The sequence below is a fragment of the Hemitrygon akajei genome, unplaced genomic scaffold (genome assembly GCF_048418815.1).
Source record: "Hemitrygon akajei unplaced genomic scaffold, sHemAka1.3 Scf000122, whole genome shotgun sequence".
Classification (NCBI taxonomy): domain Eukaryota; kingdom Metazoa; phylum Chordata; class Chondrichthyes; order Myliobatiformes; family Dasyatidae; genus Hemitrygon; species Hemitrygon akajei.
In genome coordinates this window covers 888,269-912,527 of record NW_027332008.1, presented here as the reverse complement: position 1 = coordinate 912,527, position 24,259 = coordinate 888,269, and the positions used below count along the sequence as shown (strand labels likewise).

The window sequence follows — 24,259 nt, the reverse complement described above, 5'->3', positions numbered from 1 at the left end:
GCGGCCCTTCAGCACGGCTAGACTGTGTACTCCTCTGTTTAGTTGTTGCCTGAACTGCAGAGTTCCTCCAGCATTTTGTGTGTGCGCGTCTCTGTATTTCCATCAACTGCAGAATCTCTTGTGTTTTATATCTGCCTTTGTAAGAGGATTGTACTTTGGCATTAGATATACTTTGATATTGAGTATATTGTTTATGTGAGCCGCTTTCTGCGTTAAAACACCCGCTGAGTTTTTCTATATACAAAAAAAAACTGAGGTTATGGACATAGAAGCGGTGCTTGCAGTAACTGTTTAAAAATTTCGCCGGCGCTGAAGCATCGATCATATGCGCAGGCGTCAATGTTGATGACGTATGCGAATATCACGCATGCGCGCAGTTCACAAAAGGCCTATGGAAAACGGCTGCCGGATCGGACGCAGGTAAGCGAATATTTCGGGGCGACTGTCTTAAACAGCGATTTCGGGACAATTCCTGTGAACTCCGCACAGCGTGACCCGTAATCCCGGGACAGTCCTGCTCTCTTCCCTCCCTCTCAGCCCCACGTGCCCCGGGGAGCTTCCGGCTGATGAGGGAATGGGAACCGATGGATCTCTCAGACAGAGCTGAGCTCCAGCTATCTAAATGCAAGGATTAGGAACTCGGAGAAAGGGAACAAAATCTTTTACATCCGCAGTTGAGAAAATCACCTTTGTTCTATCTCCAATTACTTACAAGAGAAAATCTGCAGATGCTGGAAATCCAAGCAACACACACAAAATGCCGGAGGAACTCAGAATTAGTACTCTTTTCCATAGATGCTGCCTGGCCTGCTGAGTCCCTCCAGCATTTTGTGTGTGTTGCTTGAGCTACCTCCTTTTGTTCTCGACTTTTCTACCCGTGACGACATGTTTTGACCCATTCTTTCAGGGAAGATAATGATATCAAAAACCTTTGCCCTGGGCAACAAGTAGCTTTCACATCACAAATGTGCCAGACTCCAATGAGACAGACTACTGCCCTTCCCTTCATATTCATTGGCATTACCATCACTGAGTTCACCACCGTCAGACACCCAGGGGAGGGTTCAGGGGAAATAGTTATGTACAATACAGAAACTGGTGTTACCTGTGTGTATTGTGGTGATGCAAAAGTTGTTGGAGAGTTTACAAGTGGGAAGAGGTGGAGTGATATTTGGAAATCTGAATTTTTAAAGCATAATTTAGCAAGCAAACCATTTATAGACAATGTGCAAAAGCTTTGTTGGGAAAATCCTCCATTACCTGTTACAGGCCTGTGACATGGTGTGAGAGTGCAGATGAACTGGATCGAACCCAGAGGAGATCACAGTTCTTACAGACAGTGATTTGCTGGCTGTTAAAATGAATACCTCTCTATATAAAATTCACAGTGCACATGTTGTCATTGGGTAAGAGAATGCACAGTACAAGAGTTATGTGCATACTGGTCATTACAAATTAGAGGGGGCATTGGTGGGAAGGTGGGGAGAACTCCAGTGTCCCTGACACCCTAACCTACAAGATGTGCGTCCAGCTGCACTTTAAGGAGATGGAGCTGAAAATTGATGAATTTTGGATCATCCAGCTGTTGGAGGGGGTGATAGATATGACATGAAGAGAGGTGAGTTGCACCTAAGGTGCAGGACACAGGAAACTGGTTGAGAGACATGAAGGGGAATGAAGTTAAATAGCCATCGCAGAGTACTCTTGTTGCCATCCCACACAACAGCAGGTGGGCCGCATTAGAAACTGTTGGGGAGGGAGAGATTACCTGGCAGAGGAAAGTCAAACAGGTGATAGGGGATTCGTTAGTTAGGGGAACAGAACAGAGGGGATGAATGGTCAGTCTTGATGGTGTCAAAAGGACCTGACAAGTGTGGTTTGGGATAGGCCGTTTTCTGGCAAAGGAGTACTTGGTAAGCGGGAGGCCTTCAGAAGAGACATTTTTGAGAGTGTAGAGTTTGTATGTTGAAAGGTAACTGGTGCAGGGAACCTTGGATTTCAAGAGATATTGAGGCCCCCGATATTTTGTTCCTCTAAATGCCTCAGACTGTTGGGTGCTACCAAGACTCATTTATGACAACAGTATCATAATTCCACCCCCGAGCTCATCTGACTTATTTTCAATCATCTTCTGTTGGTTTCTAAAAGCTTCGAATAGTTTTTGCTCTTTTGTTTGCCCTCTCTTTGACATTTATGTTGGCTTTGGCTTCTCATTTCAGCCACGGTTATGTCTTCCTGTCTTTACAATGCTTCCACTTCTTTGGGATGTATCGATCACTCAGCTCCTGAATTCTCCCAGAAACTCCAGCCATTGCTGCTCCGTTGTCAGTCCAACCTTTTCCCTTCCAATCAAGTTTGGCCAGCTTCTCTGTCACAGAAACATGGAGAAGTTCAGTACAGAAACAGGCTATTTGCCCAATCCAGTCAATGCCAAACAAACATTTAAACTGTCTAATGCAACTACCTGCATCGGGACCATCACCCTCCATACCCCTACCATCCAGGCTCCCATCCAAACTTCTCTTAAGTGGTGAAACCGAGCTCATATTCACCACTTGTGTTGGCATCTCATTCCACCCTCTCACGACCATTTCAGTAAAGAGCTTTTCCAAATGTTCCCATGAAATTTTCACTTCCCCACTTACCCATGACCTATGGTTGTCATCGCACCCATCCTCAGTGGAAATAGCTGCTTACCTGTACCCTATCTATACTGTCATAATGTTGTCTATTCCCAACAAATCCTCACAGAAATGTATAATATCTTTGTTTATGTTTCGAGCCTTTTTCAGATGTATAGGATGATGAGGGACACTGATCGTGTGGATAGCCAGAGGTTTTTTCCCCAGTGCTGAAATGGCGAACGTGAGGGAGCATATTTTTAAGGTGCTTGAAAGTTGATACGGAGGGAATGTCAGGGGTAACTTTATTTACAGTGAGAGTTGTGGGTGCATGGAACGGATTGCAGGCTACTTGTGTGAGAGTGTTTCAGTTACTGTGGGGCCAGGAACCCATGCAGCTCAGTGGGAACAGGGAATAATACCAATGGAGAGAGTCAAACTGAGCCAGGTCACAGATCGGAGATAGCAGAAATGCCCCATTCTTACAGAGACAGGAAAAGCATCAGAGAATTTGATGGTCATTCCAGATACCAGCACCGTGCCCAGTTAGAACATGATTTCTCTTTCCAACTCTTCACTGTAACAGTGTGATGCCAGCTGACACCTTGACAACTCAAGCGATCTCATTAGAAATGCCCTGCACCCATTGATGAATTTTGTAAATCTTTTTACAGGTTAAAAATGACAAGGAATTTGCCTACGGGAATCTCGAAAACAACACGCCAGTTTTGTTGTCTCTGTCCAGATATTTAAGAAGTGCAGCAAGGGATTCAGTCGATCATCCTTCCTGCTCAGACTGTGGGGAGGGATTCACTCGATCATCTGACCCAATGGCACGCCCGTTAGTTTACATGGGGGGAGCCCATTCATCTGCTCAGACAGTGGGAATGGATGCACTTGGTCATCTCAACTGAAGGTACATCAGCAAGTTCACACTGGGACAAGGCCATTAACCTGTTCTGTGTGTGAGAAGGGATTCAGTCTGTCATCCCACCTCTGGACACACCAATCAGTTTACATTGGGCAGAGGCTGGTCATCTGTGGAATTTGTGGGGAAGAATTCACTCAGTCAACTAACCTAATGGCTCACCAGCGAGTTCAGACTCGGGAGCGGCCGTTCACCTGCTCAGACTGTGGGAAAGGATTCACTCAGTCATCTCAGTTACTGAGACACCAGTCAGTTCACACTGGGGACAGGCCATTTAACTGCTCAGCCTGCGGGAAGGGATTCACTTCCGCATATAAGTTACTGAGACACCAGTCAGTTCACACTGGGGAGAGGCCATTCACCTGCTCAGAATGCGGGAAGGGATTCACATCATCATATCAGTTACTGAGACACCAGTCAGTTCACACCGGAGAGTGGCCGTTCACCTGCTCAGACTGTGGGAAGCGATTCACTGAATTATCTCGACTGAAGATACATCAGCGAGTTCACACCGGAGAGAGGCCATTCAACTGCTCAGACTGTGGGAAGGGATTCGCTCAGTCATCTCAACTGAAGGTACATCAGCGAATTCACACTGGGGAGAGGCCATTCACCTGCTCGGACTGTGGGAAGGGATTCACTTCATCATCTCTACTGAAGGTACATCAACAAGTTCACACTGGGGAGAAGCCGTTCACGTGCTCGGACTGTGGCAATGCATTCACTTCTTCAGCGCACTTACTGAGACACCAGTCAGTTCACACTGGGGAGAGGCCATTCACCTGCTCAGACTGTGGGAAAGGATTCACTTTGTCATATAAGTTACTGAAACACCGGTCAGTTCACACCGGAGAGTGGCCGTTCTCCTGCTCAGTCTGCGGGAAGGGATTCACTGATTTACCTCAACTTAAAGTACATCAGCGAGTTCACACCAGAGAGAGGCCATTCACCTGCTCAAACTGTGGGAAGGGATTCGCTCAGTCATCTCAACTGAAGGTACATCAGCGAATTCACACTGGAGAGAAGCCGTTCACCTGCTCAGACTGTGGGAAAGGATTCACTCAGTTATCTCAACTGAAGGCACACCAGGGAGTTCACACCGGAGAGTGGCCAATCACCTGCTCAGACTGTGGGAAGGGATTCGCTTCGTCATCCCATCTGAAGATACATCAGCGAGTTCACACTGGAGAGAGGCCGTTCACCTGCTCAGACTGTGGGAAGGGATTCACTTCGTCATCCCATCTGAAGGTACATCAGCGAGTTCACACTGGGGAGAGGCCGTTCACCTGCTCAAACTGTGGGAAAGGATTCACTCAGTCATCCATCCTAAAGGCACACCAGCGACTTCACACTGGGTAGAGACCGATCTGCTCAGACTTTGGGAAAAGATTCTCTCAGCCAAATCAACCAGTGTGCATCATTGAGTTCACACTGGGGAGAGGCCGTTCACCTGCTGTGAATGTAGGAAGCGATTAACTCAGTCATCTAATCTTATGTAGCTCTCAGTTCTGCTGGCAGCTTAACAGAGGGGTTTATAGCCCGCCCACCCCAGTCTGGCCAAACTGAAGAATCTCGTTTGGGTGGATACTGAGCGATGTGTCCCCTGTGAAATCTGCCCCGGGGTTCATACTTTCTATGGACTGTCTCTTTAAAATGCAAAGAGAACCGAGACTGACTTTGGACACGCTGTTGGATTTCTGCAGAAGTGCAGGGTTGCTATGGTGACCAGCTAATGTTTATGCTCTCTGTGATTAAGTAAGGTCAGAATGATCCTTTACCGACACAGAACAAGCAAGCGACTTCTTACAGAGAGAGGGGGCGGAGCTACATGATGGACAGCTGGTGTTCAGCACAACGGTATTTAAACACACGTAACTGCTTTTCTCGCAGGACACGCGGTTGCACGAAGGCTAGTGATGAAAGTTTCTGCTAGTTGGACTTTCTAGCAGGGTGGGATTTGAGGATCGATAAAGAAGAATCGATCTGTGGCTGTTAGTGCGTGTAAGAGCGACCCTGTGGAATCTACCGGTGAGTCTAACCCTTACCTGGGTTGGTAGACTTTCTCTTGAAGAAGGTGCTCTTGAGTTGGTCCCGTCTGGCTAACTTGGAAGATTTGATGGGCATTGGAAAAGTCGACAACACCTGTTTACTTGGATTACATCTCCCTCTCCCTCCTTCCCTCCCTCCCTCCTCCCGCCCCCCCACCAATCTTGTGAACTAAATTGAATCTACCACATCATCGTAAGACTATGTCGTTTACCACCTAGGTTTTGGATTTTATATACAGGTGGCCCCCGTTTTTCGGACGCTCGCTTTACGACAGCTCACTGTTACGAAAGACCTACATTAGTACCTGTTTTTGCTGACCAAAGAGGATTTTCGCTTTTACGATAAAGATGATGCCTGCTTTATACGTGAGTTTATCCCGAGAAAGACTACCATGACCGTGAAGCCTTGTGCGGGCAGTTGTGTGTGCATGCGTGTACGTACATAGCTGTGCACGTGCCTTTTTTTTCCTCTCCAAATCGATTTCACTTCCCTATCTTCCCGGTTTTAAGTGAAACTACACCGTGCATTCAATATTTCTACTTTATGTAGTGTGCATATTTATTGTATCATTCTACTTTTATTATAGGTTAGTATTATTTTAGGTTTTATGTGCTATTTGGTATGATTTGGTGAGTTATTCTTTGGGTCCGGGAACGTCCAAAATCTTTTCCCATTTAGATTAATGGTAATTGCTTCTTCGCTTCATGACATTTCGGTATACAAACGGTTTCATAGGAACACTCTACCTTCAGATACCGGCAGAAACCTGTATTCACACCTATATATGCATAACATTGCTAACCCTTGGATTATCTGGTTTAAGTTCACTATTATTAGTAGTTACCAATTAAATAGTGTTTGTTAACTGCAAAACCAGACTCCAAGTGTGTTCAATTGTTGCTGGTAGTTTTATAGGTTTGCATCTGTGTGACACCTGAAATAACAAATGCTACATAATATGTGATTAAACTATTAAGATTTATAATTCTTACTTTGATTATGGGGTTAGTAAAGAAATCAAAAAAAAAAGAAAAAGGGCCCACTCTCTCCATTCACGTCTTCTCATCTCTCCCCAGCAAAAGGCCATGAAATTCTCTCTTCCAGAGTCACAAGAAAGAACATTTCTGTCATTGGATAGTCCCGCACTCCAAAACCCTGTTATCTCTAGTCTTATCCTAAACATTGCTGCTTCAGGGAAACCACTACCTCAGCAGTGAAACATTACAGAGAGGCCATTACATTAGCAGTGAAACCTTACAGCGTGTTACACTTGTAACACACTACCGGTTTCACACTGGGGAGGAAGTTTCAATAAGCTGCATGCTGGATATTTGTCCATCACTGTTGCCGAATGCAATTTCGAAAGTGTAAGTGCTGAACTCTGCAACAATTGCTGCTGCTGACCACACCCAGTTCTGCACCCTGGTCACTGGGCATGGGAGGAGTTTTTTCTGCTGCACATTCACCTTTAATGGAACTGGAGTTTAATATTCTGGATCTCAGACAAATAAACCAGTTCTATTTTAAACTCTGCCTTTGGTACTTAGTGAACTTATAACACAACTGGTGTACTCAGGCCTGCGGAACCCGGCCAGTGAATCTGTTCCACATCCGTCCATTTAAATCCTCCCCTGTTGTCCATCTCTCACTCTCCCTGTGGTGATGGGTTCCAAACAGTCACCACTCTGTGGGTGAAGAGGTTTCCCTTGAATTCTCTGCAGACTGAAGAAGTCGAGATGACTGCAGTTCTAATCTCTGGGTTGATGAAGAATGACATTGTTCGTTAACCTCCTCAATCACAACTTATTTCCACATTATGACTCATTTTCCCTGCTTCTAAAGGGTTGTTGGAAACACCGCTGTCCTCTAAAGACTGAAATTGGAATTGGAAACCATAAGTTGGATGTTCCACGGAGCAGGGTCAGAAACCAGAGGTGGGTCTGCACAGGGCAGAGTTTGAGACTGGGCGATGGACGGGGGTAAGAACGTATGATGAAGAAAAAGGAATCAACAGTGGGGCGTGGCAACAAATGACAGAGTAGCAACATTTGGACGCTATTTGGCAGACAAAATAACTTGGTTATCTGACTGATGAACAATGCCTGTGGTGAGAGGCCCATTGGTCGAGGCACATGTGTGTGTTGAGAATGGTTATACCTGTTGAGGGAGTTATTCCTGCTTGTTTATCCTGTATTATTATATCTGAATGGTTATTTGAGATTATCCTATCTGTAATAATGTATTTATTATCATAAATTGTGAGATTATGTCTTTAACTGAATCAGGCTTGAATTTATGGTGCCTTAATGAAGTTACCATGGTCATTCATCCGTTTGTATTTTAAAGCAAGATTTTGGTGAATGACATTTGCCACTTGCTTGTACCTGCATAAGTAATCAGATTGAGTTCAACTGCTGCAGGATCCTGGAATGTGTTGATTTGTCTCTGGTTTTTCTTGGCATTTTCTGCATTTAGTGTCTTATTTGCTTGTATTGCATCTATTTCAGATTTTTTTCTTTTTGTTAAACACCTTGTCCTGTATTTCTGCAAGGAACCCCTCTGTTTCTGGGAAGAGGTGTCCAACTCTCAGTCGGGTGCTCGGTGCTTCCTTGTCACCATCTCATCTGCTCAGATAGTTGGGATGTCTCCCATGGAGGGTCATACTCATTCCACTGGTTAATGTTTCTTCCAGAGTGATGATTCATTTTTCTGAGTTGGCCTCTCATGTACGTGTTCTGGTCTGTATTTCTCATCACGATTGCATATACACACATGGAGTGCTGAATCCTGTTCATTTCTGATTAAAAATATACAGAAGTTTTATCTGATTGTTGTGTGATTTTTTTTAATGTGTTACTCCTCTCCCTCCTTCTGTCCAAGATAGTGTTAAACTAAGTGGGTCTTAGTGTAAATTGTCTTTTCTAAAGTTGTCATTTCAGTTCTTATTTATCTTTGTAAATTTTACTGATTGGAATGGGACCAAGATATTTTCATTTTTAAAAAAAGTCAATGTCAGTATTGATGAAGGTGTTTATTGCATTTGTTGTGTTTGTTACCAATTGAGCACTGTTTGGCATTTTTTTTAAGCCTTGAACTAAATTTTGTCAAAGGTTTTCTCAATTTTGTACTATTTTCTATTGTCTGATATTCCAGATACGTGGGTATCAAGAGTCCCAAAGAAGGGTCTTGGCCCGAAATGTTCATTCCCATCCATAGATGCTGCCTGACATGCTGACCTCCTCCGGCACTTTGTGTGTAGTTCTCTCCATTTCTAGCATCTGCAGGTCCTCTCGTTTCCCAGATACTTATATGTTTCTTGAAATAACGAGCCGGTAGTAGGTAAAATATTAAATAAACTCATTATAAAGATGTTGTATAGGGTTGGAAGGTGCAGAATCTCTAGGTAGAATCACTGCCCTCTGTGGTGGGGATTTACAGACACTTACCACCCTCGGAGTGAAAACATTTCCCCTCATCTCAGTCCCGGACCGTCCACCCACTTTCTCAGAGACTGGGATCCCTGGTTCAGCCGTTAATGATGTTGGGCATTTCAATGTGTTCAACTCTCAGTCCTTGATTCTCTAAATGAAAGGGTTTTCACATTTGATCTATATGATGACAGACCACTCCAGGGATCAGTCTGGTGAATCTTCATTGCACTGTCTGTAACAAATACTCTCTAACCTCCTTGTTAATTCTCTATGGAAATAATTTCCATCTTCTGCAGCCCCGTGTTGCCCCAACCACTCACCTCCCACCCCTGTCACGACTTCCACCTTCCCACCTCCCCCCTCACCTGGATCCACCTCTCACTCCCCAGCTCTTGCCCCATCCGACCCTTCACCTCCTTTCTCTGACTATTTCCCGTCCACTCTCAATCCAGAGGGAGGGTCTCGTCCCGAAATGTTGACGGTCCATTTCCCTCCACAGATGCTGCCCGACACACTGAGTTCCTCCAGCAGTTTGTTCTTTGGTCTGTATAACCCGTGTTAGTATGGGGAGCGGGATTTTACACCATATTCCAGGTACAATCTCAACAAAGCACAAATAATTGTCACTTTGCCCGGACCATTGGCCCCGCTTGCAGGGCAACAGTCTGCCGGTGTTTGCCCCCAATGTGGTGAATCCCTCTGCTCGACACCACCGTGGGCTCAGACATTTCCACAGATGAGCCCCTCCTGTCCCCACCGGGACAAACATCCTGTCCGCCCCCTCTCTCATCATCTTCATCCTTTCAATAAAATCCCCTCTCTCCCTCTCCGGGGAGCCGGCATCAAACCGACGGGCCGAGCGGTCTCCTCCTACCTCTCAGCGATACATCAGACTCCGGCCGCAGGAGACGCTTCACAAACGCCCCCCAACTTCCCTCGGATGGAAATGTAAATAAATCAGGAAAGCGGACATTTACTTTGAGATTTGTTCCGCTCTGACGAGAGTCCAGCTCCGCAGCGAGAGACGAACTCAGCGGGGGTAACGCCCTCTCCGCTGGCCGCTTCCGCTATTGGGTGTAACCAGTGATTGACATTCCTGCGTACCAACGGCAATAGCGCAGCTCCTGTAGCGTAGCCTGTCAGCGCTGGTTCATGCTCCTGATGCTCTGCTCTTCAGCGCTGGTTCATGCGATTAGTAGCTCCGCAGTTAAACCGATAAAGCTCGAGCACAGCAGCGCGTGGGTGACTTATGACAACGCGCACATGAGGGCAAATCCCGGTGTGGGGAGCCGATATGTGACGTCAGGCTCGTAGGAGCGGAGCTGTTGACGTCACGTGTGGGTGGGCGCTCGCATTTAAAAACACTTTAATGGGCGTTCCTTATGATTTTGGTGGGACAACAATATTAATCACGGGTTTCATCACTGAATCCAGTGTTGTGGGATGTAAAGTCCCCTGTTATGTGTCCGGCTCTGCCGTGTTGTTGGTGGAGTGGGCAGCGTGGTGTTTGTCTCGATTCGGGTCACAACACCAGAATTGCCAGCGGGGTCTTACACCAAACCCCTTGTCACTGCAGTCTTTGTCTCCTGATAAACTCAACACCCCGACCGTGTGGACCATAGGTATCCTTCCTCACCCACCCCGTTTTTATTCACTTTATGAACATACAATCAAACCGTGCACGGTATATAAAACATATATATATGTTTTCACTATCGTGTTGTTGTGTTGCATTGGAGCCGGAGTAATAATTATTTCGACCTCATTTACACGTGTCTGCTGGAAATGGAAGTAATCAACCCTGAATCTTGAATAAACATTTCAGCAGCTGCAGCGTCACATTTCTGTCTCTCAGCGTTATTGCGGCAGAGCGCCACCTGGTGACAATGGAGTCCACAAATCAGGGGGTCCTGTTATTGTGGCACATCACCACCAAGTGGAAGTGTTGTCCACAAAAGGGAGAGGTTTACAACGATGTAGAGGGGTGTAGGGGGCTGGAAGCCAACTGCAAGTGGATGAAGTGCCAGACCTGCCCATAACCTCTCTCCTCGCCACAAGACAGGGTCCCAAACTGTCCTTCCATATGAGGCAACTTTTCAACATCGTGCTTGTTGGGGTCATCTACTGTTTCCAGTTTCACAGGTGTGGCCTCTTCGACATTAGTGAGACCCGATGTAGTCTCTGCATTCTGCACTCTGTCCCGATGAGGTTCTGCAGATGTTGGAGATGCAGAGTAACAGACACAACATGTTGGAGGAAGTCAGGAGGTCAGGTAGCTTCTATAGAGGGGATAGAGCAAAACAGAGATTTCATGCCGAGACCCTTCATCAGGACTGGAAGTGGGGAGAAGCCGGAATAAGATGGTGCGGGGAGTGGAAAGAGTCCAAGCTGGTAGATGATCGGTGAAGCCAGATAAGAGTGAAGGTGAGTGGGTGGGGGAGGTGGGAGATGAAGTGAGACGCTGTGAGGTGGTAGGTGGAAAATGCAAAGGGCTGAAAAAAAAGGAATCTGATAGGAGAGGAGAGTGGATAATGGGGGAAAAAAAGTAAAAGCGGAACCAGAGGGAGACAATCCGCAGTGGGGAAGAGAGAAGTGTGGAGACAGCATGGAGGAGACGGGCGTGTGGGTTGATGAAAAAAATAGGTAGAGGTAGAAGTTAAAGATATCGATGTTCATGCCATTGAGGTGTAAACTACCCGGATGTAATATGATTTGTTGCTCCTCCAACCTGAGAGTGCACTCATCGTGTTAGTTAAACAATGAACCGGAAGGGAGAGTGGATTAATAATTTCCCTCTGGGATCCCTATTAAATCAATCCTCTCTCACCTTAAACCGGTGCCCTCTGGTTGTTGATTCCACAAAAGTGGGGAAAAGGACTGCGCACATTCCCCATTTCTGTACACTCATAGTTTGGAACACCCGCATAAGGTCACCTCAATCTCCTGCACTTCAAGGTGTGAAATCCCAACCTGTCCAACCTCTCTCCAGAACTCAGTCCCTCGAGTACCGGCACCATTCCTGGAAATCTCCCCTGCACTCATTCCAGCTTGACGTCCTCTCTCCTGTAGCAGAATGACCAAACACGAGGAAATCTGCAGATGCTGGAAATTCAAACAATGCACACAAAATGCTGGTGGAACACAGCAGGCCAGGCAGCATCTACAGGGAGAAGCACTGTCAGTGACGAAGGGTCTCGGCCCGAAAAGTCGACAGTGCTTCTCCCTATAGATGCTGCCTGGCCTGCTGTGTTCCACCAGCATTTTGTGCAGAATGACCAAAACTGAATACAATAATCCAGGCGCTAATACCCTAATCCTAATGCAACCTCACTGCCCTCTTCTCCAGGCCATGAGCCATGAGATATCAGACAGAGGCTGCTCAGCCAATCGAGTCTGCTCCGCCATTCCTTCGAGTACAATTGATTACCTCTCGCAACCCCATTCTCCTGCCTTCTCCCCATAATCTTTGAACATCCATTTAAAATACACTCAATGACTTGGCCGCTACTCCGTTCATGGGAATGAATTCCAAAGATTAAAATTCCTCCTCATCTCTGCTCTCAGTGGATGCCCTACACATTGAGGGCTGTCCTCTGGTCCCAGACTCACACAGTACAGGGTGCATCTTCTTCACAGCCACTCTGTCGAGGCCTTTCAATATTTAATAGGTTTCAGTAAAATCCCCTCTCTTTCTTCCAGACCAGCGAGTACAGGGTCAAAGTCGTCTAATGCTCCTCATACTTAACCATTTCCTTCCTGGAATCACCCTCGTGAACGTTCTCCGGACCAGCTCCAATACGAGAGTATCATTTTCTCAGATAACAGGTCCGAAACTGCTCACAATACACCAAGAGCGATCTGACCAATGAGTTACAAAGCTACAGTGTCACATCCTTGCTCTTATATGCTAACATTACAGTTGTCATCCTTCATCAACACAATCTGCAAGCAAACCTTTAGGGGCTCCTGCTCAAGGACTCCCAAGTACCTATGCACCTCTGATTTTTGAATTTTCTCCCATTTATTTTTTTCTACGCCCCTATTCCTTCTACAAATTGTACATGACCGTTCCCTTGCATACACTGTGTTACATCCGCCACTTCATTGCCTGTTCTGCAAACCTATCGAAGTCCTTCTGCAGACTCCCACTTCTCTCGAAACTACCTGCCCCGTACGTATCCTTGTATCAACTGCAATGTTCGTCACCAAGGTATCAATTCCGTTATCCGTATCATTCAGATTTAATATGAAACGATGCGGTCTCAATACTGGCCCCTACAGAACACCATGAGATACCGACAGCAAAACAGAAATGTCCACATTATTCTGACTCTTTCTCCCTTGTCAGTCAGCCAATCTTCGATCCAAACACGTATCTTTCCTGTAATTCCATGAGCTGTCATCTTGTTAAGCAGCCTCACATGCAGCAACTTGGAAACATAGAAACATGAAAATCTTGCAGCACAATATAAGCCCTTCGTCGCACAAAGCTGTGCCAAACATGTCCTTACCTTAGAAATACCTAGGCTTACCCATAGCCCTCTATTTTTCTGAGCTCCATGTACCTATCCAGGAGTCTCTTAAAAGGCCCTATCATTCCGGCCTCCACCACCACCGCCGGCAGCCCATTCCACACACTCACCACTCTCTGCATAAAAATCTTACCCCGACATCTCCTCTGTACCTACTTCCAAGCACATTTAAACTGTGCCCTCTCGTGCAGTCATTTCAGCCCTGGGGAAAAAGCCTCTGACAATCCACATGTTCGTTGCCTCTCATCATCTTATACACATCTATCAGGTCATCTCTGATCCACCGTCACTCCAAGAAGGAAAGGCCGAGTTCATTCAGCTTCTTCTCATAAGGAATTCTCCCCAATCCAGGCAACATCGTTGTAAATCACTTCAGTAACATTTCTATGGCTTCCACGTCCTTCCTGTAGTGAGGCGACCAGGACTGCGCACAGGATTCCAAAATGCATCTAATCAGGGTCCTATATAGCTGCAACATTAAGTCATGGCTCTTCAACTCAGTCCAATGGTTGATGAAGGTCAATGCACCGTACGCCTTCTTAACCACGGTGTCAACTTGCGTTGCAGCTTTGAGTGTCCTATGGACTCGGACACCAACATCCCTTTGATTCTCCACACTGTCAAGAGTCTTAGCATTAATGCTATATTCTACCATCATATTTGACCTACCAAAAATGAACCACCTCACACACATCTGGGTTGAACTCCATCTGCCACTTCTCAGCATAGTTTTGCATCCTGTCAATGTCCCACTGTGACCTCTATCATCCTTCCACAGCACCCACAACATTTGTGTCATTAGCAAACTTAATAAACCATCCCTCCATTTCCTCAGCCAGGTCATTTATAAAAATCACGAAGAGTAGGGGTCCCAGAACAGATACCTGAGGCACACCACTGGTCACCGACCTCCATGCAGGATATGGCCCGTCTATAACCACTCTTTGCCTTCTGGGGCAAGCCAGTTCTGGATGCACAAAGCAACGTCCTCTTGGATCCCATGCCTCCTTGCTCTCTCAACCAGCCTTGCATGGGGTACCTTGATAAAGATCATCTGACAATCCAAGCAAATAACATCCACTGCCTCTGCTTTATCTATCTTGCCCGTTATTTCCTCAAAATATCCCAAGAGATTTGTCAGACACTATTTCCTGTAAAGGAATCCTGCTGACTTTGTCCTACTTCATCATCCTCCCCAATTACAGTACCCAAAAAACTCACTCTTAATACATCCGAACATATTCCTGACCACTGAGGTCAGACTAACTGTCCTATAATCTCACTGGACAACATTTTTTTTAAAGTGTTGCTTTCTCAGAATTTTTTTGTTTATGATAGACTGCTTGAAGATTAACACAAATATAATTTCAGACTACATGTATCACGTAGGAATTTGGAAAAAAACGACAAATTAACTTTTATTGAATATATTATATTTAATTGCAGAATGGTGCTGATGCTTTGCAATAGTGCAACTAAGTTAAAAATATTTTGTTAATGATTTTCATTTGTACTCAGTATCCGAGGTTTTTCGCTCAAGTGTCAAACAATAATTCGCAGTGTTGCTGGATTCAATGGAAACTGCGTGAACAGATGAAGAGTCGGTCATCTTTGGTCCAAATCCCGTTTGGACCGTCGGGGAGAGCTGACAATGGGAAAACAGAAGTAAAAGAGGAACCAGAGGGAGACGATCAGCAGTGGAGAAGAAAGAAGTGGGGAGACAGAATGGAGGAGACGGGCGTGTGGGTTGATGAAAAGAAAAGATGTTCATGCCATCGGGTTGTAAACTACTCGGATGTAATATGAGGTGTTGCTCCTCCAACCTGAGAGTGCACTCATCGTGTTAGCTAAACAAAGAACCGGAAGGGAGAGTAGGTTAATAATTTTCCCCTGGGATCCCTGTTAAATCAATCCCCTCTCACCTTAAACCGGTGCCCTCTGGTTGCTGATTCCACAAAGGTGGGGAAAAGGACTGCACACATTCCCCATTTCTGTACACTCATAGTTTGGAAATCCTGCACAAGGTCAGCCTCAATCTCCTACACTTCAAGGTGTGAAATCCCAACCTGCCAAACCTGTCTCCAGAACTCAGTCCCTCGAGTACCGGCACCATTCCTGGAAATCTCCAATGCACTCATTCCAGCTTAACGTCCTCTCTCCTGTAGCAGAACGACCAAAACTGAATACAATAATCCAGGCGCGGATACCCTGACCATACCCTAACACTAATGCAACCTCACTCGCCACTTCTTCAGACCATGAAGCATGAGATTTCACACAGAGGCTGCTCAGCCAATCGAATCTGCTCCGCCATTCTTTCGTGTCCACTTGATTATCTATCTCAACCCAATTCTCCTGCATTCTCCCCATGATCTTTGAACATCCATTAAAAATACACTCAGTGACTTGGCGTCTGCTCCGTCCGTGGCAATAAATTCTAAAGATTTACCACTCCCTGACTAAAGAAATCCCTCCTCAACTCTGCTGTCAGTGGATGCCCTGTATATTGAGGCCGTGGCCTCTGGTCCCGGACTCACACAGTACAGGGTGCATCTTCTTCATAGCCACTTTGTCGAGGCCTTTCAATATTTAATAGGTTTCAATGAGATCCCCTCTCTTTCTTCCAGACCAGCGAGTACAGGGTCAAAGCCGTCTAACGCTCCTCATACGTTAGCCCTTTCGTTGCTCATGAACCTTCTCCGGACCCTCTCCAATACGTGCACATCCGTTTTCGCAGGTTGTAAACTGTTCACAATACACCAAGAGCAATCTGACCAATGCGTTTTAAAGCCACAGTGTCACATCCTTATTCTTATATGCTAACATTACAGTTGTCATCCTTAATCAACTCAATCTGCAAGCAAACCTTTAGGGACTCCTGCTCAAGGACGCCCAAGTACCTATGCACCTCTGATTTTTGAATTTTCTCCCATTTATTTATTTTTTCTCAACGCCCTTATTCCTTCCACAATTGTACATGACCGTACATTTGCATACACTGTACATTTCCGTACATTTCATCCACGTCTTCGTTGCCCGTTTTCCAAACCTATCGAAGTCATTTTGCAGACTGCAGGTTTGCTCTAAACTATCTGTCTCTTATCTGTATCAACTGCAAAGTTCTGTGGATGCTGGGAATCCAAGCAACACAAACACAAAATGCTGGAGGAACCTAGGAGGTCAGGCAGCATATATGGGAAATAGTAAACAGTCGACGTTTCGGGCCCAGACCCTTCATCAGGACTGGGGGGAAAAAGATGAGACGTCAGAGGAAGAAGTGTGGGGGTGAAAAGGGTAGAAGAAGTGGTCGGTGATGGGTGAAACCGCGAGAGTGGAAGTAGTGAAGGAAAAAAAAACTTAGGATTTTATTTGCTTAACGATTCTCGAAAAATCATTGCTAATGCCTCCACATCTCTTCAGCCACCTCTTTCAGATCTCTGGGGTGTATACCATCTGGTACAGGTAACCTATTTACCTTCAGACCATCTCTGTTTCCCAAGAACCTTCTCCCGAGTAACGTAACTTCACACATTCTGACCACTGACATCTGGTACTTCCGTATTCCTGCCGGGGTCTTCGAGAGATAAGAGTGATGTACAATACTTATTCAGTTCATCTGCCATCACCTTGCACCCCGAGCCCATTACTACCTCTCCATCATCATTTTTCAGTGGTTCGATATCCGCTTACGCCTTTCTTTTACACTATAATTACCTGAAGAAACATTTGGTACCCTCTTTAATATTACCGGCTAGCTCACTTAAGTGTTCCATCTTTTCCTTCTTAATTATTTTAGTTGCATTCTGTGGGTTTTTAAAATCTTCCCAATCCTCCTACATACTAGTAATTTTTGCTCTATGCCCTCTCTTTGGTTTTGATGTTTTCTTTGGTTTCTCTTATCAGCCACTGTTTTGTCACCTTAGCTTTAGAATCCTACTTCCTCTTTGTGATGCATAGAGATTTGAGGAGCGAAGAACATCTCAGACAGAACTACAGTCAGCTCGACTTCTTCGCTCTGCAGAGAATTCAAGGGAAACCTCTTCGCCCACAGAGTGGTGACTATTTGGAACTCATTCACAGGGACAGTGAGAGGTGAACAACAGGGGAGGATTTGAAAGATCTGTTGTGGAACAGAATCACAAGCAGGGTCCAGCCGGCCTGAGTTGACTCTCTGCTGTACACTAGTTGTGTTATAAATTCACTAAGTACCGGAGACAGCGCTTAATATAGAACTGATTTATTTGTCACAGATCTAGGCCCATTAAAGGTGAATGTGCAGCAGAAGAAACTCCTCCCATGCCCAGTGACCAGGGTGCAGAACTAGGTGTGGTGAGCAGCACCAATAATTGCAGAGGTCAGCACCGACAGTCACTCTCGAAATTGCATTCAGCAACACTGATGGATAAATATTCAGCATGCAGCTCATTGAAACTTTCTCCCAGTGTGAACCGGCAGTATGTGGTAAGTGTAACACGCTGTAAGGTTTCACTGCTAAAGTAACGGCCTCTCTGTAATGTTTCGCTGCTGAGGTAATGGTTTCTCTGTAGCAGCAATGTTTAGGTTACGACTAGAGGAAATAGGGCTTTCGAGAGTGGGGCTGTGCAATGAAAGAAATATTCTTTTTTGTGAGTCTGGAAGAGAGATTTTCACGGTTTTTTACTGGGGAGAGATGAGAAGACATGAATGGAGAGAGTGGGCCCTTTTTCTTTTTTTTTCATTTTCTTTACTAACCCTATAGTCAAAGGTAAGAATTATAGAGCTGAATCGTTTAATTGCATATTGTGTATCGTTTGTAATTTCAGGGTACTGATCTGTAACATGGGACACATCACACAGCATCCACCCAAATGAGATTTCTTAAGTTTGGCCGGGCTGGGAGCTATCAGCCCGTATATTAAACTGCCAGCTGAAGTGAAAGATACGTAAGGTTAGATGACTGAGTGGATCGCTTCCCTCATTCACAGCAGATGAACAACCTCTCCACAGTGTGAACTCAATGATGCACTTTTGGTTGATTTGGTTGTGAAAATCTCTCCTAAAGTCTGCGCAGGTGATCAGTCTCTACCCAGTGTGAACTCGCTGGTGTCTCTGTAGTTGAGATGACCAAGTGAATCCCTTCCCACACACTGAAGCCTGAATTATTCTTCTGCGTCCAGGCTACGCCGTAGGCTCTACGTAGCCGCGTACCCAACGCTGCACCCTAGGCTGTACCGTATGCGGTAGCCTAACGCGCACATTCCTAAAAATGTAACTACGCGTCGCAGCGACGCAGACGACAAGAACTGTGATTGGCCCACCTGGTAGCAGCCAATTTCCTTTTCTTTTTCAATCTTTTTATTAAGTTTCAAATTTAATAAGCAGAGCAATAATAGTAATGATATAAAGAGATCGGGATTACATTAATAACGGTTAACATGTAAAAACACCAATTCCAAATGACAAATATAGTTTACCCTCCCAATCTCATAGCAACTAACCATGAAAAAGATATTCTATAAGGGGAAAACACCCTAAACTAGAAAAAGAAACACTAAACTAAATAAAAACAAATAGACAACGATTGGGCTGTCATATCACAATGGCTGAAATTATTATTTGTCATTAACTCCGCTCCTCTATAAATGAACAAAACCTTATTACACAAGATTCAAAGGGTCAACTTACATCATATGAATATATTGAATAAATGGTCTCAGAGTCTCTTCAAATTTAACCGAAGGATCCACAGTACCACTCGTATTTTTTCCCAAGTTTAGACATGCTAAGGCTTGGGAAACCCTTTACAATGTAGCAGGGGGATTGGAATCTTTCAAGTAAAATGGGTCTTCTGGCTATTAATGTAACAAATGCAATTAGACGACAAGCTGATGAGGATAGTTGACTAGAGTCTATCACTGGTAGTCCAAATATTGCAGTAATAGGATGTAGTTGTAAATCAATACGCAGAACTACTGAGATAATATCAAATATATCTTTCCAATATTATTTTTAGAAGAGGACTAGACCAGAATATACGTTTCAATGAAGCTACCTCGGAATTACATCTATCACAGACAGGATTTATATGGCAGTAAAAATGAGCTAACTTACCCGTGGTCATATGAGCCCTATGAACCACCTTAAATTGTATGAGGGCATGTCTGACACACACTGAAGAGGTATTTTCTAATTGAAGAATTTTCTCGCATTTCTGTATAGGTAAAGGTATCCGAAGTTCTCTTTCCCACCCATTCTTAATTTTATCAGAATTATCTAAGCGTATTTTCATAATTAAATCATAAATAAATGATAATAAACTCTTCCGATATGGATTTGAACTTTTTTTCCCGTAACTTCAACTTGATGCGATATCGGAACAGAAGGTAAAATAACATTCAAAAAGTTTCTAATCTGTACATATCTGAAAAAGTGTGATCCAGGCAAATTATATTTATTAGGAAACTGTTCAAAAGACATAAAACAATCATCCATAAATAAGTCACGAAAACATAATTTTCCCTTTGTTTTCCATAAAAGAAAAGCTTGATCAATTTAAATGGTTGAAAGAAAAAAAAGATTTAATAGAACTTGACAGTATATATTTATTCAGTCCAGAAAATTTACAAAATTGAAACCATATTCCTATTGTACGTTTAATTATTGGATTTACCATTTGTTTATTCAATTTAGTAAGTGCAAAGGGGAGAAAAGCCCCTAAATTAGAAGCCAATGAAAACTCCTGTACAGACTCACACTCGAGGTTCATCCATCCTGGACACTGAGTTTCATCCAACTCTTGTGTCCAAAACGTTAAATATCGAATATTAATTGCCCGATAGTAAAATCTAGGTTCCGCCTTCCTTTTTTGACTTCTGTAAATATTTCTTCCTTAAGCAGGAATTTCTATTCTGCCGTATATATGAAGAAATTTTAGAATCAATAATATCAAAAAGAAAGATTTAGGGATAAAAACTGATACTGCATAAAATAGATACAGAAATTTAGGTAAAATAATCATCTTAATAGCATTAATGTAACCAATCAAGGATAAGGACAATGGGAACCATTTAGTAAACAATTGTTTAACATGATCAATTAAGGGTAAACATTAACTTTAAATACATAGTTGTGCTTCTTAGTAATTTTAACACCCAAATAAATAAAATAATCAGCAACCAATCTAAATGATGACTGTCTATACATTGAGACTTGCATATTTAATGGATAAAGCACACTTTTATTAAGATTCAGTTTATAAGCAGAAAAACTACTAAACTGAGCAAGTTGTGTTATTATTGCAGGAATGGATTTTTCTGGATTAGAAATATATAGCGACAGGTCATCTGCATATAGTGATACTTTACGCGTCCCATTCCCATGAGTAACAGCAAATATATTGGGTGAATCACGAATAGCAATTGCCAAGGGCTCCAGGCCAATATCTGTTAGTAAGGGGCTCAAAGGGCAGCCTTGTCTAGTACCTTGGAAAAGCCTAAAGAAAGGGGATCTTTGATTATTAGTGAAACAGACGCCAAAGGTATATGTTATATCAATTGTATCCAAGATATAAATTTTGGGCTAAAATTAAATTTCTCAAGTATTTTAAAAAAATATTCCCATTCAAATGTATCAAACGCCTTCTCGGCATCGACCGAGATAACACACTCTGGTGTCTTAGATAAAGTAGTGTATACAATGCTCATTAACCTCCAAACATTAAAATGTGTATAATGATTTTTAATAAATCCTGTCTGATGCTTGGAGACAATTTGTGGCAATATCTTCACCAATCTAATTGCTAATATTTGAGAAAGGATTTTAGATTCAACATTCACAAAGATATAGGTCTGTCTGATGCACATTCAGTGAGATCTTCACCACTTTTAGGAATTAAATAAATAGATGCTTCATAAATTGTTTCTGGTAACTTACGTACAAATAAAGCATCTATAAAAATTTTACCTAACCAGCGAGAAAGTAAATCGGAAAAAGATTTTAAAAATTCAGCTGTATACTCATCCAGACCAGGTGCTTTAGCAGAATTCATTGAATAAATTGCATTCTTTATTTCCTCTTCAGTAATGGGTGTGTCTAATACTAAATGTTCATCAACTGATAATTTCAGAATATATAATTTCCTTAAAAAATCATGCATTATGGTAGAATCATCAGGAAATTCTGATTGGTATAAATTGGTATAAAATTCTTGAAAAAAAATTGTTAATTTCATCATGGTCAACCGTCAAAGTGCCATCCTGTTTAAGAACCCTATTAATCTGAAGTTTCGCCAAAGCAGTTTTTAATTGGTTAGCCAATAATTTACCCAATTTATCACCAAATATATAAAATGACTCTTAGTTTTAAGTAACTGATTTTCAATCGGGGATGTTAATAACAAATCATGTTGCATCTGAAGTTCAACTCTCTCTTTATAAAGCTCCAAATTGGGAGTAATAGAATATTTTCTATCAATTTCTTTAATCTTATCAACCAATGTACGTATTTCATTATTAATTTGTTTTTTTCAATCCAGCAGAGTGTGAAATAATTTACCCTCGGATATATGTTTTAAAGGCATCGCGTGATATCCCACTGAAAAATTTCTCCCGTTGAGGTAGTTGAAAAGAAAAAGGTAATCTGTCCTTTAATGAAATTAATAAAATTTAAGCTCTGAAGTAAAATAGAGTTGAACCGCTATTGTTTGGTACCAAAGGTTACATCAGTTAACTTAACTGATAATTTCAAAGGTGCATGATCGGAAATGGCAATTGTATCATATTCATAGGCAGTGACAAATGAAACTAATCGAAAATCAATAAAGATGTAAAGGATTCTAGAGTAATTATGATATACATGAGAAAAAAGAGAACTGTTTTTCATTAGGATGTAAAAACCTCCCAATTTCTAAAATTCCAGAGTCAACTAAGAAGGAATTAATAAAAATAGCAGATTTGTTTGTAAGTACCTGATTAGGCACAGCCTTATCCATCATACGTTTCAGACAACAATTAAAATCTCCACCCATTATTACCATATATTCATTTAAATTGGGAAGAAATGCAAAAAAGTGCTTAAAGAATTCAGGATAGTCAGTATTTAGTGCATAAATATTAACCAAAACTAATTTATTGCCATAAAGTTAACCGGTGTTTATAGAAGTCTATCAAATTGGTCTGAAATTATATCATAGTGAACAAATGAAATCTAGGAGTCTATAAAAAAAAGAGACACCTTTCACCTTAGTCGATGAGTTAGAGTGAAACTGCTGGTCTTTCCAAAACCTAAAGAAGCGCTGATTATCCTCCTTACTCACATGAGTCTCCTGCGCAAAAATAATCTGAGCATTCAGTCTATGAAAAACTCTAAAAATCTTCTTCCATTTAATTGGATGATTCAAACCGTTCGTATTACATGAAACAAAATTAATAATGACAAAATCAATTAATAATATCCATTTTCCATAAATAAACCATGTAGTATGTAAAGGGTTAACCATATTGCATAGGAAACTCACGAATCAGGAAGAGGGAAAATAGTTTAAAGAGGAAACGGAAGTTACGACAATACAGACACGTTTGTAGTGTCAATTCAGCCCAAAAGAAAAATACTAGACTAAAAATAGCCTTACCGCCCCCCCCCCCCCACTCAAAGACCGAAAACCTGGCCAATAGACAGTCAGACAACTATCTAAGAACCACCCTACCCCCATCTCCCTTGAGGGCAAATCTCCAAATTAAAAAAAAAATAAAAAAACAACCACCCATAGTCAAAATATTATGAGAGGAATGTCAAGCAGATGTTAGAGAAAAACAGCCAATGGCAGACCATTTTAAAATAAAAGGTCTTAAAGAATGACACAAAATACAATCTTAATAATATTTCAAGAAAAAGGAAATAATCAGCAAATCAAAGTCTTAATGATTTTCAAAAGCAAACAATTAAAAATAAAAAAAGTAAAACAATGAAGGAAAAAGAAAGAAACTTTAATATGGAAACATCATAAACATCCGAACGTCAAAACACAGTACGACTGTAATCAACCCAAGGGCAAAGTTCCAAAGTTCCAAATCTATAAGCTGGTTGTTAACTAATAAACCAGATACACACAGACATAAAGAAACGGCAAATTTCATAGACATCCAAGCTTAAATGTTGATCATCAAAACATTAGACATCCGCATTCAAGCTTAGATCTTCGAGAAATTGTTTTGCTTCATCCACGGATTTAAACCATTTGAATGATTCATTGGGCAGAGCAAACCTTAGGTGAAAAGGATGTAACAAAGCTGGACAAAGATTCCTCTGATATAACTCTGACATCACCATTTTAAAATGCAATCTTTCTTGCATAACCTCAGGTCAAAAATCTTCAACAAAATGAAACTTAAGATCCTTCTATAAGCTTCACAATTGTTTCTAAAGTTATCGGTTCTTTCGTCTGTTTCGATTCTTTTGCTCTAGACATTTCAGCAAGTTGAGAATAATTCAAATAGTTAAAAAGAAAAATTCTGCATGTTTAGACCCCTTTAGAATAAGTATAAGAAGATCCTTTAAGGGGTGTTTGTAGGTTAAAAAGACGTAAAAGGTTTGGAGCAAAGCCTAGAAGTAGTTTACTCCATGAGCGCCATCTTGAGACTCCCCGAAACTTAAGATTCTGATGCTCAGTAACTGCTTTCTGACGAGCAATCCGAATGAATTGCTCCTTAGTATTCAGATTGT

At 42.7% G+C, this 24,259-nt stretch overlaps 1 protein-coding gene across 1 annotated transcript; it reads left to right on the top strand.

Moving 5' to 3' along the window:
- Positions 1-322: 322 nt before the first annotated feature.
- Positions 323-5,278, top strand: LOC140723646 (uncharacterized). Its single transcript, XM_073038219.1, has 2 exons — positions 323-420; positions 3,296-5,278. Exon 2 carries the CDS (start codon positions 3,703-3,705, stop codon positions 4,906-4,908), a length of 1,206 nt encoding a protein of 401 aa, XP_072894320.1. The 5' UTR covers positions 323-420; positions 3,296-3,702; the 3' UTR covers positions 4,909-5,278.
- Positions 5,279-24,259: the final 18,981 nt, after the last annotated feature.